Here is a 21,804-nt window from a genome sequence, read left to right as displayed (position 1 = left end):
TTTTTCTATAATTTTCAAAGACTAATTTGAAAGAAAACTTAATTTTAAAAAGTATTTTTGTCTGTTCTCAGCTGTACTGCTATCTATAGTCCGTCCCATCCTCCTACAAAATGTTTGAGAACCAAATAACGTGTAGTAAATTTAATAGCCCGAGTACTCTGACTGTAAGAGAGCTAGACGGACATTTGGACATAAATACGCTCTCATTACAGTCAGAGACCAACCTATGTATATTTTTGGCAATTCCTGACTACCAAACGGTAGGCAAAGATTCCCGCTCTAATACCACAACAATCCTATGTTTGACGTCAAATACCTTTACATCGATCATTTTCGAGTTAACTGATACAAATAAAAATCCACATATTAATCACTAATACACATACTACAGAAAGAAACCCGACAGCACCCACATTCAGCTACGCTTCGTGACACTCCGTCGCAACAATTACAAAGCTCGGCGATCTATTTCGAGACTGGGCGATTCCGCCTTGTGCAGCAGTTACAGGGGCCGTCTCATAAGAGGAGGCAGTACGTAGCACATACTTTTGCCGTATCCTGTCGATAACACCCCAAATGTATCCTTCAAATTCAAAATGGAATCAATAATGTGTAATTGTTTTGGTTTAATGACGTAATTAAATCCAAATTCATCCAAAACGGCATTAGCCAACTCTTCCATGTTGTAACGTCGCTTGGTATGAGACGGCCCCTGTAACTGCTGCACAAGGCGGAATCGCCCAGTGGCGATCACGTGATCTACGTCTCGAAATAGATCACCGAGCTTTGTTTTTTTGCGACGGAGTGTCACGAAGCTTAGCTGAATGTGGGTGCTGTCGGGTTTCTTTCTGTAGTATGTGTATTAGTGATTAATATGTGGATTTTTTTGTATCAGTTAACTCGAAAATAATCGATGTAAAGGTATTTGACGTCAAACATAGGATTGTTGTGGTATTAGAGCGGGAATCTTTGCCTACCGTTTGGTAGTCAGGAATTGCCAAAAATATACATAGGTTGGTCTCTGACTGTAATGAGAGCGTATTTATGTCCAAATGTCCGTCTAGCTCTCTTACAGTCAGAGTACTCGGGCTATAAATTTAATAGTATGAAAAAGGCGTTCCCTGTAGGACGGAATATATAGTTATTGAACTCACATGTATGATTGTCACGTTCTGCTGACAAAACTCTCTCTACAGATACTTGCCAAAATATATGATCCTTGTATGTTTTAACATAAATATCTTTCTGGATATCTGTTTATGTATTTATTAAAACTCAGAATGCAGCTTCTATTTTTTAACCAAAAATGTTTATAACAATTCATTTGCTCAACATATATCACGATTGCAAGACATCAGAATTATCACATTCGTTTTTTAAAAATATTTTCTGTTGAGATTGGTTCTCGAGGACTCCATTTGTAATATGTCTTAAAATATTTAAAATATTTTTTATAAATTATTAAAAGTACGTGCTTTATTGAATAACATACAACTGAACAGTTTTGTGTTTGGAAGTTTTTGTTGTAAGCTATACCACTAAATGTTTCAGTCGCCGAAACGGGTTACGTAGAACTATAAAACAATATTTGCATGCTACAGTTTTTGACGCACGTGCGGTAAACTTTAGAAGGAAGGAAATATTTTATTTAACGACGCACTCAACACATTTTGTTTACGGTTATATGGCGTCAGACATATGGTTAAGGACCACACATATATTGAGAGAGGAAACCCGCTGTTGCCACATCATGGGCTACTCTTTTTCGAGTAACAGCAAGGGAGCTTTTATATGCACCATCCCATAGACAGGATAGCACATGTCACGCCCTTTGATGTACCAGTCGTGGTGCACTGGCTGGATCGAGAAATAGCGCAATGGGTCCACTGACGGGGATCGATCCCAAACCGACAGCGCATCAAGCGAGCGCTGTACCACTGGGCTACGTCTCGCCCGTAAATTTTGGAACATGGCGGCCAGTTTAAATTAGTGCTCATTTGAAGCGTAGTTCATATATTTCAAATTTCCACATAAATATAATGGAATATTACAGCATCGAAACTGGTCTCCCTATGATACCAACCAGAGCAGCGGTGACTTTTACCCCCGTAAATATTTGAGGTGCACCTCGAATTTCTACACCGAACTTTTGCTACATCAAAAAAATTAGGGAAAACAATTTTAGAAATAACATAGTAGGGGCGGATGCAGGATGTTTGTCAGGTAAGGGGTGCAACGTTTAAAGAGACATTGTAGTCTTCGTGACTCGTTAGGAAGGTTCCAATGAGTTCTGTCCTGGGCTAGTTTCGATTCAGTAAACTAGTCTGGGAGTGGCAGTGAGCGATGCAGGAAGGATGTATTGTCCAGTAAAGAATTTCCTCAGGAGTGACTATCCTATATATATGTGAGGCATTACAAGATAGATTCATGGAATCAACCACTATTTTGCCAAACACCCATTCGACTCTGCACTGGGCAGAGATACGATTTTAATCATGAATAACAGGAACTGTCGATCACACAATAACTGGGGAAATAGGGGCATGGCACCAGCAAATCCCCCTTCCGCGGCCTTTGGTTAGTTGTAATCCTGATAAAAATGCGTAAATATAGTCATTCGTAGTGCAGATATGAATATTCAGTAAATATTGTTATTGAGATTCGAGAATTAAGGTATAGTCTACCTACCTACCTACCTACTACCTGTAGGGCGCCATAAAACGATAGCATACGGCATAGGCCTAGAAATAATAAAAATTAAAATGTGTTCAGTGCGTCATAAATAAATCGTTCACCAGGTCTGTAGGCCCATTGGGCTAGCTATTTCTCGTTCTAGCCAGTGCACCACGACTGGTATATCAAAAGCCATGTTATGTGCTACCTTGTCTGTGGGATTGTTCTTTGTTACTAATGGAAACATGAAGAGGGTTTCCTCTCAGAATTACCAAATAGCCGATAGTTAATAAATCAGTGTGCTTTAGTGATGTCATTAAATTAAACAAACAAACAAACGTCTTTGGTTCTCGATCATTCCAGCCAGTGCACCACGACTGGCATAGCAAAGGCCGTGGTATATACTATACCCTGTCTGTGGGATGGTGCATATTTAAAATAACCCTTGCTGCTTATCGAAAATAGTAGCTCATGAAGTGGCGATAGCGGGTTTCTCTCTCAATATCTGTGTGGTCCTTAACCATATGGCTGACGCCATATAACCGTAAATAAAATGTGTTGACTGCGTCGTTAAATAAAACATTTCTTTCTATTTTTGGTTCTCGAAGTCGGGCTGTTCTCGTACTACAACGGAAGAACATGGCCGACAGACAACTCTTTTTGTTTGGTTTCGAATATTAGTTTCCGTGGTGGCTCTGTTTGTTAGAATTTTACCATTGGCTTTGACCTGTTTGGTTTACTATGTCTTCTATGCAAGAAAAAATTGAAAGCAAGTTGAAACAAGCTTTGGACACAACGCATCTGGTATGTATTTTATTTCTTTAATAATAAATGGCATTGATGTATTTTCGATGGTGCTCTGAAGTCGAAGTCGAGTGGAGCTAACTCTAGAATAGTTGGAATGTAGGGCCCACAGGAGTCAAACATATTGAACTCGGGTACTCAAGGGTCGAACTCCGCCTGGACCCAAGTACCCGACACTTACACTAGACAACAATGAGACTAAGGAATAAAATAAAATAACATTATGATTATGCATCTTAATTACAGGACTGAACATGGAGGCCAAATTATGCCATTGTATAATTCGCCACGGTAAACATCTACGGTCCGGGTTTTTTTAACATTTTGACATCTATTGGATCTCGTTATGGCACAGCAATAAACATCACAATAATACATATCGTTCTGGAGACATTTATCTTGATGAACTAACCATTGTATTGCATTTACAAACTGATTAAATTTGATATGTTCGAGTGTAGTATTTAAATACCTCACTAAGACTAAGAATTTATGTTGCAAGCAGTTTTTAGGCAATGCAGAAATTGTTTTAATACTTGAGTAAACTGGTGCATGTAAAAGATCCCACATTATTAATGGCAATGTGTAGCAGGTTTCCTCTCTATGACTAATTCAGAATTACCAAATGTTTGACATTCCAGCAGCCAGTGATTAATAAATCAGTGTGCTAGATCTAGTGGTGTTGTTAAACAAAAAGCAACAACCCTTTTTAAAACTATATATATACAACTATAGTAAACTTCACCCCCACCCCAGGGACAAATGGAGAACCTAACATTAATGACATTTAAAAATTAGATAAACCATTTGTTGACCTTTATATATCAGAGAATATTTTGTTCAGTATCGCATTCCGATTCGCTGTGCAAGTTTCAGAAATCGCTACACAATTGTAAAGCATTAAACAATAGTTGCTAATCAATTTTCTATTGACATAGAAATATCACTAATCAAGATTTAGAAAACAAAATGTTCCCTGCATATATGAATTCTATTCAATTATAGCATTTCAGAAAGTCAAGAAGTTTTTTTTGTGTTCAAATGACTTAATTTTCCTCTTTTGGGCCCCATAGTCAGGCCCCTGATGTGTGGGTCAGAATGACCAAATTCACAAGCACTGGTGTAGGAAGTGGATGTGTGTGTGTGGGGGGGGGGGGCACAGGGGCATATATTATATGTTCCCCACCACATTTTGGCACCTTCCTACGCCACTGACAAGTTTTGGAGAAGTCGAAAATGTTAAAAGTTTACGTGATGGATGAAAACGAATCACTAGGTCATTTGAGCTTTTGAATCAGGTGACCTAATAAAACTAAAGGTTTTGGCCATCACAATTAAGAAAATGTGTATTTTGGACATGGTATTTAATGACCATCAGAATTAAGAAATTTTGTGTCTTTTAGACACAGTACTATAGTACTTAATGACCCTTAAGTCATCTGAAATTTTTAAAATGACAGTTTTTAACATTTAAGTAAATTCTAGCTCTGACCCATGCATAAAGTAGATTCACCCGAGGGGGGCAGTGTTTCTGCCAGAGGGTAAAACAGGTATAGCATCATACCCAATTTTTTTTGGAGATTTTATTTTTTTAAGTTTGCCTTTTGACAAAATTAATGACTGTTATCGTTAATGTATGATTTTCTTATACTAACCCTAAACCCCCATACCCCATGTCAACTGTGGTTGCATTCATCACACACATTGTAAATAGTCAATTTCATAGCGCCATACTAACAAATTTCTTTCTGGCAGAAACCCTGGGGGCTGGGGAGGGGTGTTTGCTAATAAAAAAAAAGAAAAGAGTATTTTATCTGAGATATTTTTCAGCATGGAAGATCAATGTATGCCCAGACGTTAAACATTCATGAGGGTAACCCATACCAACAAAAATAAACTGACATATTATGTTGACAGACTAATAGTAGTAATACCGTGTTTTGGATGGGGTGTATTTTAGAGAATTATGAAATTACATCTGTCTTTTGAAAAATTACCTGCAATTTTGGGTAATTTTAGCAGTTGAATTGTTTTTTTCACCTGCTAGGTTTAAAAAATGGACTGCTTTTCGCTTTTTGTAGGCCGCCATTTCGAACTCTGTGCTTGGTAAGATATGTGTACAGTATTAAATATACATAATTTTCTTACAGGAAGTTGTTGATGCGTCAGATGGCTGTGGGGCCAAGTTTCAGGTACTTGTAGTGTCACCACAATTTGAGGGAAAACCACTGCTGCAAAGACATAGGTAAAATCATCGCTTATGTAGCTGTAATACAAGTCTCATGTCCATGAATAGGGATGGATATTTTGAGAAGTGTTACATATATATTTTGGCGAATGCTAATTACCGAGCCATAAATTCCTTTGTCTCGAAAAAACCCAAAGAGTGGAGTGAGACCTGTTTGTTATAATTAATCTTGTACCCACATGGTTTTAGACTAATTGTTCAATTACCCTCTAGGCCGAATTGGTTTCCGCGTTTAAATGTTTGGAGCTTATTTTGGACATATTGCAATGTATCGAGATATTAACACACTACTCTTTGGGGACACCAGTGCTTACGGTTTGAAAATTGATAATGAGCAATAAACTGCTTTCCTGAAACTAGGAGAGCAATAGCTCCCAGTGTATAAATTCCTTTCTAAGACTATGTCAGAATTACCTAATGTCTGACATCCAATAGCTGATAATTAATAAATCAATATGCTCTAGTAATGTTATTATTTACAGTTACTAAAAAAACAAACATTTTTATTTTGAGTAAATAAATAGTGGTATCAGCATGTTAGCAGGTGAGCAGTTGTTAGGCAACACAGAAATTGTTTTGCTAGAGTATACTTAAGTGAGAACAGTGATAGAAATAAGCAGAATTTTTTACTAGTCCACCAGACAAATACATCTAGAAATCTACTTGTTTGCCAATATTTTCACTTGTCCAAATAAATGGTTTATTTTATTCAAGTATCAGGATGTTTGTGATTGCTAAAAATGAAACTGCACTGAACATTTTTACTTGTCCACTGGACAACCACCGAGGCACATTTTGCTTGTCCGAATAGATTTTCATTTGTCGGGACAACGGACAAGTGCTTAATTCGAACACCGTAGAACACTTGTGTCAAATAAAGAGGCATAAATAAAGCAGTGGATATTTCACTGAATAATCTCTTATAGAAATGTCAAAGCATATATCTTGAATCAGGGTTTCTGCCAGAGCACCATACCCACATTTTTTGCAGATATATATTTTTTAAGTTAACCTTTTGACAAAATTAAGGACTCATTACTGTATGATTTTCTTAACCCTAACCCTAAACGTAACACATTTTCTTTCTGAGGGACGCCCCCCATACTGTGACTGTGGTTGCATTCAATTCCATAACGCCATACCCAAAAATTTCTTTCTGGCAGGAACACTTTGAGATTGAAGATAAATGACATATTGGTAAAAACTATTAAAGTGAAAGAGAATTTTGTTCAAATCAGAATTTTTTTTATTAAAATGAGTTTTCAGCAAAAAGCATAACTTGGGTGTTGATTGCAACAACACTGCATTGCATATAAAAATATTTTTGCATGTGCGTGGTCTGCTCTCGTTTCCCTATAAAAGCATCAGTTTTGTTTTGGGTTTTTGTCAAAAAAATGACACGATAGTAATGTTTATAAAAATGTAGTTTTATTGCAATAAAAAATATGAAGTGTTTTTTTTTTTAAAAACACATTTTATTTGATAATTTTCCCCGATTTGAACAATATCTTTGTTGAGTTACAATTGTTACCAATATGTCACTTGTCTGCATGCTTAATATAGATGACATAACATTTCTGTAAGAAAATATCAGCAAAATACCCATTGCGTTATTTATGCCTCTCGGTATACATACAATGTATATTATTTTCAACAGCATTAACAATATTTTGAAGAAGTAAGAAGAAATTTTAAACACTCTGCACATTTTCATGATGGTTAGCCTATATGGATTCAGACATATGATTAAAGACCACAGAGATAATTAGAGAAAAAACGCGCTGCCACCTCTCTCTGAGCTACAAGGGATCTTTTATATACAGTATCCAACAGACAGGATAGTACATACCACAGTCTTTGTTACACCATTTGTGGAGCACCAGGTCAAACGAGAAATAGCCCAATGGGCTTACTGACTGGAATTAATTCTGGATTGATCATACACCAGGTGAATGCTTTAGTACTGGGCTACACGTATGTCCTGTCCCCATACTTTGAAGACTTCTAATAAAATAAAGCAAATATATGTACATAAAGTTATAATATATATTGAAACATCCATAGGTCAACTCCATATACTAAAGTTTATTAGTTCCCTAATGGTCCAACTGGAGGTGACTATAGTTTCATCACTGTCCGTCTGTCCCACATAAAACTTTTTCAGACTTTCCCCCATCCCCGCCACAATGCCTCAAGATATTCGATAATTGAGCCAACATTTTGTGTATAGCTTTATCATGTACTGTTACAAGTTGGTTTTCATGGCTATTTACCTATTTTTTATACAGAGTTATGGCCCTTGAACTTAGGAGATACAAAAATGTGTGGGGCCCATTAGGGGACATGAATGGCTTTAAATAACAATACTCTCTAAACTACTTGTTTAAATAGTGTTAGAAACGGAATGGAAATGATTTTGATGATTGTGCTTTATTTCAGGTTAGTTAATTCCACATTGGAAGAGGAAATGAAGAGCATACATGCTTTCCAGATGAAGACTTTAACACCCCAACAGTGGCAACAGCAGCAAACAAACTGAAATGTTGTTTCCACATAAAAAAATTTGATTTCATATAAATAAAAATATAATGTGGTGGAAATGTATTTTGTGCAAGCCACTACCGGTATGTTAAAAAAAACACCTTCATGTTAAATGTTTATTACAAGCAAATTATTAATGGTGCTCGATTTGGATTATATATAATATAAAACATAGGATGACAATTTGCAAACACCACTTTTGAAATCATATGATACAGTCCTCGAAATTCGCAGCGGCAATCGGCAATTCCAACGCAAAATTGATTTGCAACAGCATATCATTGCCGTCGCAAATCTGAGTGGTGAAAAGTCTGTAGGCATTTTTCCCTGAACTCTGTCCAATTACAGATCCCAGAAAAAAGCATTTATAATCTAGTGTGGCCCAATGTTTCCTCAATTAATATAAATCTGTTTATTCCGGTAGAGAAGTGCACTAAAGTAAAGATGAGATGTCATCTTTTAGCATATTATTACTACAGTGGATCATAGATGAATAATTTTGACAGCAGTAATCTTTTCTTTAAAATTGCTGCCGTAGTGCTGTTGCAAAATGTATTGTCCGAATTTCAAGGGCTGTATGATAGGATATCAAGTAGAATTTAATCTTGCTTTCATCAGGCGTGCGCTACAACAGCTTGCTCTGAATGTGCACGTAAAGCCCTATGACCTGACCTGCCTTCATCAATAATGTAGAGAATATTAAATGTAATTTCTATTTGGAAACAAATAGGACTGCTGGGTCTGCTTTCTTGTTTAGTCTCTTTTGAAGGGTTATGTAGAGTTGATTGTTAAATATACAGAATCTTATATTGAGCGTATTCAGGTACAAGAATCTTATATTGAGTGTATTCAGGTACAGAATCTTATATTGAGCGTATTCAGGTACAGAATCTTATATTGAGCGTATGCAGGTAGCTTCAAATAAGTGCATATTCGTATTGAAACAAAATCAATAATTTTTAAGGTTTAGTGTTGCATGTGACAGCAGTTTGCTTTTTAATGTATCATTCATCTTAAACAGAATAAATGATGAGCATTCATGCAAATCCATTTGTGAATAAACTGCTAGCTGTTTTGTGGTTAGAAAAATTTGCCGATAAGAAAAAAATAAAATTACATATTAATTATGAATTTGCCTGTTTTTGTTTGAAACTGGTAAAATTTATGTTAGGTTAGTCAATATAATAACTCACGATGATAGTATTTTTAACGTGTGTAATTACTAATTATCTGGTCATAAGTCATAGTCACAAAACAACAGTTACTCGAAATGCAGTCAAATTGATTTACTTTGATTCACACAATTGCTATTCTTATTTGCTAATATATGAACTTTGTGAGAAAGAGAATTAAAAAGATGATTTTAATGACAATTGTTATGACATAATTTCCATAATGCAGTTAGGTGCATTTTGAGACATTGTGTAGGAATAAAGAAAGAGATATTTGTTTAATCTGCAGTGTTTAGATGTCTTATAGAGTTAAATATCTTAGATAATGAACAAGGCAAACATTTCAGTTAAAAAATACAGTTTATTGGCATGTCAACAACATTTTTCAAGTATTAGTTCAATACAGTAATGCTGCACAAAATATGTACACAAGAAGACATTGTATTAGTCCACATACCGTGCCCTTGCCCCACTAGAAATCACTAATTTGGCTGGTAACAAAAAATATTGAAAATAAAAACTCCTTGAAGCTAAAGGCACTACTAGACCATTAAACTGATATCATAGGTGTACAAAGTTTGGTGATGTTATTTTAACAGTTTTAAAATTATGCTCCGGAAATCATGAATTTGGCTACCATTAGTTGTTTACACAATAACTGAAAAACAACAAAACAAACATTATAGCAAAAGGCACTACTAGTCAACTAGACTGATATGTGTACAACATTCGTAGTGATGTTTTTAATGGTTGTGGAGTTATGCTACAGAAACTGTAAATTTGGTAATTGTGGCTATTTGTTTTCATGGTAACAAAAAACATTTAGAAAATGAAAACTCCCTCATAGAAAAAGACACTACTAAACCATTAGATTGATAAGTGTTCAACGTTTAGTGAAGTTATCTTGATTGGTTCTCTGGAAACAAACTATCAGGCGGACAGTGCCCGTTTTAATATACTCCACAAATCTTGATGCAAGAGATAATAAACAAATACATTATTTATAATCATATACCTACACTGAATTCTTAAGTAGTGGTGATAAAATAACGTTGGATGAATGTGAAAGAAAATGATGGTACAGTCAAAATGTTTGTGAGCGCTCGGTCCATTGGATACTGAGTTTGCTAGCCAGTGTCTACTGATCACCTGGGGTACTACTTCATAAACGTTAATGGCCAGTGAATATATTTTATATGATGCAAGTGCATTTCACCATTATACTGTATGCAACAGAATTTTCACTATAGTTGTAACATTGTGTGTAACAAGCGAATGCAGAAAATAATTCACATGCAGTTGTTACTGCATATGCATAATTTTCACTCAATATACATGTTGGGTTAATATGTTAACTCGATGCGAGTTTGAAATTCATTATATCTCTTAGGGACCATCTTCATAAATCAAGGCGAATATTCGTTCCTCGTATTCAGCCTTGATACATGTAGTCAAGATTACTGATATCCACTACTAGCGCCCTCTATTGGAAGACAATTTGTAACCGATTATGTCCCTTACACGATGACATCGCTGACCAATCACAGCATCGGTAACATGTGACAATCTTGAAAGCAATATCAAAAATTAACCACCGAAACCTTTTTTTTAAACATATCGTGACAAACACGACACATTTCCATGGAAGCTGACATCTTTGTTTACAATAACAAGGGAATCTATAAGGAGCGTTGCGATTCGTTGCAATCAGATCTCATCGCATCCAATGAAATTTAAGCATTTTATGGCACGATTTCTTGACGACATGTATCAAGGCTGAATACGAGGAACGAATATTAGCCTTGATTTATGAAGATGCTTAGGGACATGACATTAGAAAATAGTAGGGCTCTTGCCTGGCTCCAAGATGGAAATGACAAAGAAATGTTGCATAAAGAGCCAGAGTGCAATATTTGTTTGTGAATGTCTATCTTGGAAGGAGGCGAGAGCCCTACCCATTTCACAATGTCATGTTCCTGAGGTATAATGAATTTAAAACTAGTATTAAACTATGTTGACTCAAAATTATGCACATGCAACAACAACTGCACATGCATTTCATGTTCATCAAAATTAACAATCTACACTGAGAATATTGTTGTACCTATTAAATACAAATTGATGCCACAAATATTATTTTAGACATCGAAGATTATTTTCTACATTTGCTTATGAGGCACAAAAATTTCTGTTGCATTTATTACAATGTTATTTTGTTGAAATTCTCTTGCATGGAAAATATATTTACTGATCTACAACCTTTTAGGAGAAGTATACATTCTGTGGAACAAAAGCATATATAAAAAACTGGTTGATCTGTATGAAACACTATGTGGTGGTTCTCAACAAGTAGGAGCAGGATATGACAGTCCAGCAGTACATTTCAAACATGCTGAAGATCCTAAACTAACTTGTATTAGCTCCTTGGAATTAGTCAAATAAATATCTTAATGTTTTAGACACCACACTGATAAATACTTCTTGCAAACTAGGTGAAACATGTATATTTCTCTTAGCATCAAAATTGGATTCATTTTTCAACTGAAATGAGGATTTTAAAAAATAAAAAGTACCATTGTCCTTTTTAAGTTCAAGGTTTAAAAAAAAAAAAAAATTCAGATCCCCTATAACTCACCCCCCAACACACACACACACACACACACACACACACACACACAAGCAACAGCCATAGTTGCTGTTATACTTAAAAATAACTACTTTGAAATGAATTTCCTCTGAATAGTACCTCCTGTGATCTGATCACAAGAACAATTGAGTCTAGTTCAGTGATATGTTAGTTTGTTTTGTTTAATGACACCACTGGAGCACATTGATCAATTGGATGTGAAACATTTGGTAAGTATAACTCCTAGTCATGAGAGGAAACCTGCTACATGTTCATTAGCAGCAAGGGATCTTTTATATGCAGTTTTCCAGAGACAGGAAAGCACATACCACGGCCTTTGACCAGTTGTGGCGCACAGGTTGGAACGAGAGAAAAACCCCACAGTTGAATGGATCCACCGAGATGGTTTGATCCCGCATCACAAGCACCTGAGGCAAGCGCTCAGCCGACTGAATGCCAACATATCACTCAACTATGTAGAACTATCTTACACACAGTCAAATATTTAAATAGCAAAATAGATTAACAAAATATGCTCATGATCATTGTTTGTTCAGTTTAATCTTATGTATTTAACCTAGTGTGGAGAGCTGACTAATAATCGTATCACAAAACCAGACACTCGGAAACAGAATCAGGGGAACAGTGCCCAATTTTAGAGAAAAACATTATATATATAGCGAATAAAAACCACTAATTCAGCAAGACAAATTCAAGGTTGAAAATTAACATGAAAACCATGATGGCCAGTAGGGTCAGTTGAAGAAAAATCTTACTGGCCCTTCTCAAATTCAACTAGCCATCCAATTATCACATTGAATTTAACTGCTCAGCCAAAATCAAAACAAGAATGTTCTTTGTTGAATAATAACCATGTGCTCACTGTATATAGCAGGGGTGGGGGAAAATAAAATTGTCAGACGTCTGAAACACCAGCTATACTGACCACTATTTATTTATTATTTTAAATCATGCATGAGATACCGATGTCTGGGTAGGCCGGTCCACTTGACGGATAAGAATTTGTTCCAATAATAGAAATGGACAGGTGGTTCGGACCGACAAGAATGACAAAAGTGGGACCGGCAAACACACGTTTTAAAAAAATAGTTTCGGTCTCAGAGATCGAGAATCGGTCCCAGACCGGGAGAAAAGGGCTTTTCCCCACCCCTGGTATATAGTCTATTTACATCAAAAGGAAACTGACGAATTGGCATGCAACTTCGTAATGAATAATTGTGAAGGGATGTCGAAAGAAAAATAAAGCTGTGAAAACCCCCGAAACAAAACAAACATTTTCCTAAAGTATATGTTGTACTGTGTTATTATATTACAATATATAAAAGTGTACTTATGTAGTTTGCGCCAGCACAGTGTGTTGTCACATTCGATTCAGTTTCAGTGTGTTTTTTAAAAACTGGTACCATGCATACTCGCCAGACCCTAAAATCGAAGGTCACCCAACGGACTATCTTAGTTAAATTCTTAGTCAACCGTAACATAATATTCAACCCTGAAATTGTCATGTAACACAGCATGATTTGTTTTTAAAAAATGCAACATTTATTATTAATAAGAGAAATATCTGAAAATATCACTGAAATCGGTCATTAATGAAAATAATGCTAAAAAAATTGTTATTCCCATAGTACAAAGTATTATTTCACTGATTAAAAGCCAGAAATTCTGCCCTGAGTTATATAATACAATATATGACAAGTAATTTTAAAAACTGAAAACTGTATTGTCTTATTTGATGCTGTTAAAATGTTGGCTAGAAACTGCAACACATATGGTAATGTAGCAATAAAAATATAACAGTACCAAATCCGTAGCAACTACAGACATCACATTAATTGAACATCTCAACTCTTGTGAATTGCAATAATTTTCTTTACATACAAATAACATTAGCATATTTATCAATATTTAAATATTTCATTATTTAATTTACAGTTACATCCAGCTGCCTTCATCAGAGAAACATGATTCTCTTAACTGTGTTATCTTCACTTGAAAATTGGTGTTTGATATATTAATCATATACAGTCAAACCTATCCTGGCAGCCACCTGTAATTGGCAGTCACCTGCCGTAAGTGGATACTTTTTCCCTTCCTAAACGTTTCTTAATTGAAGGTGGACATAACAAACTGTTAAAAGAGAATCGTGTTCCGCTGACGAAGGTTTAACTTTTCCCCCACATACACCATTTTTACCTGTGTTCCTGTCCCCAACAGTTTACATTTCCATTTGCATATATAATATGATGTTTTTAAAGTTAGAATGGACAAAAACTATACAATAAATACAATTAACAGATATTATTTTGGCATCATCAAAATGCGAAAAAATTATCATTGTATTTTACAGTTTATTCACTATTATTCGTAAAGTGAATGCATGGTCATAGGAAGGTGCCAAAAGGGGGGGGGGGGGGGGGCATACACATATATAAATATATGTATATATATATATAAAAACATTGCAGCCTCCCCTTCCTATGCCAGTGGAATGGTATAATTTTTGTGAATATTGAGTAAAAAGTACACACTGCAATTTGACCCATTTTTTTTTTTTATGGCAGGACAGAACTGCTGAACAATTGGCAAAATATATGGGGTGTGAAGAATATTCAAGTGATAGATGTATAGGATGGGGAGGGTGGGGAAAATCAGTATACAGTGTATATACTATTAACTCGCTAGTAAACTGTGTATAAAATGTCTAAACACTAAAACATTAATAAAACTATAAAGTTCTTTAAATATATATATAAAAGTCTGTGCTAGTAAAAGACATCAGTATGATAAATCAGTGCCTATGATTACACAGCACCCACCCCAATCCCCAAATGAGGAAGATCTCATACACCAATAGCCTACTATACATACTACGGTACCAAACTCGAGTAAATCATGCATGTTAATACAAGTGAAAGACAAAGGGAAACTTCATGCCATAAGTACATAAATATGTTGTCTATTCATTCTTTTAAATTAACTTCATAGGGCCATGTTGTTTAAAAACATCAGTGGTTAATCAATAGGATGGTAAACATGATACGAAACAGTCATTTTATATCCCTAGCGATATAATTTCCAACAATTGTCATTTATTATAAGCATCGGACAAATGAAAATTATTTTATAAATATAAACTTCAAGTTCCAACTAAAAGTACCACCATGGAATATAAAGCAAAGACTCTGTCATTAAACATTCATTCCTTTCTTGGAGTCAATAGATGCATTTGAACATGTAACACAAAGGCATCACGGAGGGCTCTGCAATGTCTTATTACTCTTTATCTCCACTTTATTAAATGTTCAGGGAAACTCACATGGCCATAACTGAAAGCATGTATGGCTAGAAAAGCTGATTGCAGGGCCAAATAAATTCTGTCCTATTGCAGTTACTAAATTTTTCACAGGATCTGGCAAATGTCACATTTTTGGCCGATTGCACAATGGAATTAGATTGTTTAATGGGTAATTTGACCAGAACATACCCATTTTAAAGATGTTATATAAAGAGATGAAGCTTTCAGTAACAATGTGGTGTTATAGCTCTGACAAATCACGATGTGGAAGAGGAATCCAAATCTTCCCAGACCTCCATGTTGTTAAGAATTTCTGAATTTGGACGTGGTCGTTGACGCAATTCTTGCATTGTGGATATTACTGTAGATCTTCTCTTGTTTTCTTCATCAATCCAAGACTGAAAGAAACGTAGCATAATCCATTCAGATATATCACCAAATTACTTAGGCGAGACACTCTTTTTAATCTTTTTTTTATGTCTTACAAGTCAATTCTTATACAAAACAATGCCGGGAATCGGAATTAAAATAAAATTAAAATACTGGGAAATTGCAATGTCACATAACATATAGGTTGAACAATCTATACTCCCTGTGTAATATAATATGTTACTTAGCTTTACATAGATAACACTGCACTCATCTATTGAAAATTTGTTAAATGTTTTTCATTCACTGAATTTTACAAAAGAATGGTACACTTTCCAGAATTTAGTGAAATGTCTTGAGCTTTCTAGCACTGCATTTCACTTTCACCACAGTGGATCAGAGGCTGCCTTCCCAAATACCCTTAAAAATAGGCCAAATCATGCCATACTACTGGGTATTGGCTGAGAACATGACTTTCTGTGCCTTCATATATTCCATGTTACCATCCAACAGCCTTTCTGCAGCTGAGGGGTGTCGTTAAACATTTAATGATTCATTCATTGATTAATTCATTCATTGCTGCAACTGACCACCTTAACTATACTGATGTCCAAAAGAAAGTCTTGAAATTGTATTATAAAAACCAACAAGCGGTATGGTGGGATATGAAAGTATCATGAAGTTCAACATCTAAATGTCACAATGCACTTTGTGATACATGCAAAGTGTTTGTAAGGTGGTTTCTAAATTGGGTTTTTTATTTTTTATTAGCAACAATATTTATCAAATTACTTGGATTCAAATTTTACGTAATATGTAAAGTTTCTTTTGGATGTCAGTACATAATGTTTTCTAAATAATCTTAGCCCCATTTTTTAACAATAGTTCCTAGCCAAAAACAATGTTCCACTGTGTTTTTACAGATTATATTTTATCAAAATACCAAAGAAACAAATAAAAAGAACAAACAGAAAAGCTAATACATGATTATCATTATGACTAACATTATTGGCTTGTTTGTATTTATTATCTGTTTCATTGGTAGTTGCATAAACTAGAACCACTTAGGTGGTTTCAGTGGAAACAATTCTTTAAAATGTTTTATCTATTATAAAATGAAAGGAGAAGAGGATGTTGCCCAGATAATTATGTAATTTCATAGGTGAGAGCATAAAAATAGCCAGATATTGCATAGCTTGCCATAAACCTTTGCAACATGTTGCAATTTCAATTACATGCAATGAAAATGATACCCTATTAACATGTATGTTTAGCCTACAATGAACATTTTGTTGGATATAACTGAAATTGGCTCTATTGCAACATTTTATTTTATTTTACTGTGATAAAAAAAGAAATGAAAAAAGAAAAGAAACAAAAGAAAGAAAGAAAGAAGGAAATGCATGCAAGTTAATTGTAAGGGTCCACTATTTAATGATTAAACAGCCCCCTGTACTAGCAGCCTCAGATAAACAATAGGTTGTTGGATGCATTGAATACACTGTGAAGGTGAGCGCAAGGTTTGACATTGTGGTGGAGGTGATCATATTTAGTGTAATAGGGCTAGCCTGCAATTTCCAAGAAGAGCATAACTTTACCCAAAATGTTCACTTTAATAAAAACCCTCAACATCATCAACAGTGCCAAAAAATTTTTTTATTGTTTTTTTAAAAAAATATAAATTGATGGTATTGACAGCAATAAAAATGGTGACATTTTTCTAATTTATTTTTATTTGAAAAAAAAAATTCATATTGGCGGGTCTTAATAATTTACTCTAGTAAAGAAAAAAGATTTATTTTTAACATGCCGGACTTGTGTGGCATGATTTACAGGGGTGCAGAAATAGAAAATATTTCACTAGCCCACCGGACCAGAACCAACTAAACTTTACTAGCCCGTGAGAATTTCTACTAGTCCGCCAGCCTATAGAACAATATTACTGTTTAACAGTATTATAATATCCACTTCAAATTATATATTACTGAGTACCCTTGGTAAGTGATAAACATCACGTGGCAAACGAAATTAAGCCCCATACCTTGATTGACAAATCAATACATTTTTGAAATACTCTGATATAAATGTTTTCACATTTCTTTCATACAGATTTACAAAATTCAAGTGACATCCAGCAAGTATTTAACAAAACAATCTATTCAAAACACAGCAGCAACATACTTTCAACATAAACAAGCAATTTCTGGGAAGTATTGACCTTTGACCAGCTCTGTTTCCGTCCTCTATTAGTCAGAAAAAGACAGATCGCCCGTCAGACTGGTAGATGCATTTTTTAACTCGTCCGTCAGAATTTTTACTCTCATTTGACGAGCGGGCGAGTATTTTCTGCATCTCTGATTTAAATATGATAGGAGAAACCAGCTATAGCCCCATCAGCCATTGTTACACCAATCATGAATCACTGCTTTGAATGTTTAAAAAATACAATGGTTCTACTGAGGAGTCTGTTCTATTCTACCCATTAGCTAAATCCTGCTACCACCATTAAAACTCTATGAACAATGAACACAACAATAAATATATGATGATAATTAAGTGACAACTTCATAGCATGCATTTAGTATAACAAGTAACCATCAAAACAAAGGTTTGAGTTTGTCAATATTTTTGTCAAATTCACTGATCAAGTATGTGCAAATTTCCTACCAAAATTAAAATATTGAGAACAGTTTTAGTGATATTCAAAGTATTGAAGTGTAAAAAGCAGTAACAAAATCTCTTGTATATTATTATTTTGTGAACCAACAGGTTATTAAAATAGTTTTGAATCAACACAAAGCACTACTGTAGATTTTGTAGTTAATTTTAATTGAAAAGTGTTGAAAAATCTCCATGTAATTGTCATTATTACATTTGTGCAACAATACAAAGCAGCTTTTAGATCAATCAAAAACCTAAATCCATGTTGGAGATGACATAAATTAGAATTTGCAAATCAAGTGTTGAGCTGCTTTTCCACCAATAGTTCAGGTGGAACAACCCTGTGACAGGTAACAAGATTTCAATACTTGCATGAATACATATGTATAAAATAACACAAGTTTAAAATGGAGCCAACAGTTTGTACGAAGAGAGTAAGTGTCTAACCTGAACCTCGTCAGAGTACATGAGCAGACTGTAGTCCTCTTTACTTCGTATTTTTTCTCCTCGGAATAAATAGGGAGCCTGGAAAGAAATGCAGCTTTTGTCACAACAGTTTTGTTCATTCAATTTTAAGATTAAATAAGTTTCAATTAGTCAAGGTTTCGTCAAGTGTGTTTGAAATCTTATAGCACTGCTCTGGCTTTGCAAACCGATAAATTATCACTATGCATTCTATTGGTCCCAATGGAGAATACGCTAATAAAGAATGAACCAATGAAGGTGTCTTATTTGATTGTGATGTTTTGAGGTAACTGTGGCCCTGATGTAATACTCACAGGCAGATTACCCTGTGATACAATATAGCTGCTCCCCCCAACATACATTCCCTGATTCTGCACTGCCTCTCTGTTTTGAAGTAATACTCACAGGCAGATTACCCTGTGATACAATATAGTTGCTCCCCCCCCCCAACATACATTCCCTGATTCTGCACTGCCTCCCTGTTTCGATGTAATACTCACAGGCAGATTACCCTGTGATACAATATAGTTGCTCCCCCAACATACATTCCCTGATTCTGCACGGTCTCCGTTTTGTTGTAATACTCACAGGCAAATTACCCTGTGATACAATATAGCTGCTCCCCCAACATACATTCCCTGATTCTGCACTGCCTCCCTGTTTTGATGTAATACTCACAGGCAGATTACCCTGTGACACAATATAGTTGCCAGTCAGAAACCCATATCTCCTCTCACACATGTCTCTCTCTTCCTCTGTCAAAGAGATTTCTTCTTTATACACACCATGATCTGTGAACATGACAATCATGTTATACATTATGTGGAATAGGCTTTCTAACAGTGTTCTCTTATTTAACTAACATGCATCTTACACATATATCTGGAGTTGTCATATACACCAGACCGTTATTTTTTCTTGTAACATATTAGATTTTACTTCAAATCATTTACCATAATTTACATTTGTTACACATGTACAATGCAAATTGACTGATCCCTTAATGTATCTTTTATTCAACAAATTTCACTAAATAGTATCAGACAAACAAACTTAACTGAATGACTGCTTTGACCAGAAGGAAAATTGGAAACAAATAACAATATCAGTTGGCACCAGTTGTATGTCATTGTATTACTAGTTTTCTCATTATTTTACTGCAGTGAATGTTAATTTGTCATTTACCTTCTATATTATCAAGGTTCATCTTTCTTTCATACTGGATACGGAACAAAAAAGCTTCCAACACAAATGCAACAATAATATTCATCACCACCTGAAATAGAAAACCAATATCCAACAGGCATTGATTTAAACTTTCAACCTCTGGAACAGAAAATGTCTCTAACTGGAAATACATATCAGTTTAAACAGGTTTCACTTTTAATATAAAGCAGGCAATGTATATTAATATCTTAGTCGAGTGGCTATTTTAGATGAAGAATGTCAAATTCATATGCATGTTAATATACCTGAAAATTAATATACTTAATTTATGTTAACTTAAAACTTATACGGTTGTTACAAATAGTGTATATTAAAACTAGATTTTGAATGTAAAAACCATGGGCAATACAAGTAATACTGCTCATCATCATACTAATGTGAAAACCACAGGCAATACACTCAAGTAATACTGAACAGCCTATACAAGTCACAAATTTCTCAGTCATTTATATTGGCAAAATATGCCACCCTTTTCTGGTGCCGAGTGGCCTAATCCAAAACAACAACAAACTTTACTGATTTACTTGGGCTAGAAAGGGGGGCATTTGGTCTTCGTGATAGATTTCCTAACAGAAATGATGCTGTTATTAAAGAAAATTAGTTTAATTCTATGTCGCATTAAATATATTCTGTCACTTTGATATAATATAATTAAAATATAAAGATTGAACTGGCACGTCACTGTGGATTGACTACACTTTATATGATAAATTGTCATCCCCTTTCAACCCCATTGTTTTTGAAAGTGCACGTGTCATTCACATGTTAACTGTTATGTCACTTTTAATCAACGAATACCGCCACTGGTATGAGTAAATCTTACAGCATATTGGCAAACAACACAAATAAACTAATCATTCAAATTTACTTACAGTGCAGTTTCAAACAAAACTGCCATGGAAAATACCGTGGGCGCTATTTTTCCACGGCAAATTATTTGCCATAGACATTTTCTTAATTGCAGGGGTTGAATAAGACAAACACAGTTATTCTAAAAATGATTGGGGTTGTACTTCAGTTATACTAGTTTGTTAATTAATTGGGACTGGCGATTCACACTTCTTCTTTTTTATCTTATTTACATGTGCAAGATTTTACTACCACATGACTTGTACAACCAATCAAAACACGCATTTTATTAAGGTTGTTTCTTGTCCATGAAAATGAAAAGAAAACAGTCTGTATCGTGTGTATTGTTGTAATTGATGATGTAAAAACTTCAATATTAATATATACTTATTGATTTCTTGATATTATGAGATGACCAATGTCAGAATAACATTTATCAAACGTACATCAGTGATGGAAAAACATTGTGAGCTAGCAGTTTTTGTTTGTTTGTTGTTGTGTTTTTTTAAAAGCCACTAACCCATTGGGCTACTGGTTTTTCATTTGTCACTAGCACTGTGTTAAAAAAGCACTAGCCCCCAATGTTGGGCTAGCGGATTTGTCGAACTCTACATCGTAGTAATGTGAAAACCACGGGCAATACAAGTAATACTACTCACCATCATAGTAATGTGAAAACTACCGGCAATACAAGTAATACTACTCACCACCAGGGGCAATACAAGTAATACTGCTCACCATCATAGTAATGTGAAAACTACTGGCAATACAAGTAATACTGCTCACCTTAATAGTAATGTGAAAACCATGGGCAATACAAGTAATACTACTCACCATCAGGGGAAATACA

The 21,804-nt window shown here is 34.9% G+C and overlaps 2 protein-coding genes across 2 annotated transcripts in view; one reads left to right on the top strand and one right to left on the bottom strand.

Annotated features, from left to right (window-relative positions):
• The first annotated feature begins 3,286 nt into the window (after positions 1 to 3,286).
• LOC121368268 (protein BOLA2-like) lies at positions 3,287 to 9,390 on the top strand. The gene is made up of 3 exons (XM_041492924.1): positions 3,287 to 3,477; positions 5,628 to 5,722; positions 8,165 to 9,390. Exons 1-3 carry the CDS (start codon positions 3,415 to 3,417, stop codon positions 8,262 to 8,264), a joined length of 258 nt encoding a protein of 85 aa, XP_041348858.1. The 5' UTR covers positions 3,287 to 3,414; the 3' UTR covers positions 8,265 to 9,390.
• Positions 9,391 to 13,122: 3,732 nt separating this feature from the next.
• LOC121368267 (two pore calcium channel protein 1-like) overlaps positions 13,123 to 21,804 on the bottom strand; it is an 85,297-nt gene continuing 76,615 nt past the window's right edge. The window contains exons 23-26 of the mRNA XM_041492923.1: positions 20,064 to 20,154; positions 19,557 to 19,669; positions 18,861 to 18,938; positions 13,123 to 15,781 (exon numbers count right to left, since the gene is read on the bottom strand). Of these exons, the coding sequence (XP_041348857.1) occupies positions 15,641 to 15,781; positions 18,861 to 18,938; positions 19,557 to 19,669; positions 20,064 to 20,154 (423 nt within the window). The 3' untranslated portion in view covers positions 13,123 to 15,640. The remainder of the gene's footprint in view (positions 15,782 to 18,860; positions 18,939 to 19,556; positions 19,670 to 20,063; positions 20,155 to 21,804) is intronic.

Source organism: Gigantopelta aegis, chromosome 3 (assembly GCF_016097555.1).
Source record: "Gigantopelta aegis isolate Gae_Host chromosome 3, Gae_host_genome, whole genome shotgun sequence".
Lineage (NCBI taxonomy): Eukaryota > Metazoa > Mollusca > Gastropoda > Neomphalida > Peltospiridae > Gigantopelta > Gigantopelta aegis.
Note: the sequence above shows the minus strand (reverse complement) of the source record. Positions and strands in the feature narration are given on the sequence as shown.

Excerpts from the sequence above, each read along its gene's own strand:
- LOC121368268 (XM_041492924.1), top strand. The coding sequence starts at position 3,415 with ATGTCTTCTATGCAAGAAAAAATTGAAAGCAAGTTGAAACAAGCTTTG. Across the intron at positions 3,478-5,627 it reads CTTTGGACACAACGCATCTG|GAAGTTGTTGATGCGTCAGA; the intron begins GTATGTATTTTA and ends ATTTTCTTACAG. Across the intron at positions 5,723-8,164 it reads CCACTGCTGCAAAGACATAG|GTTAGTTAATTCCACATTGG; the intron begins GTAAAATCATCG and ends GCTTTATTTCAG.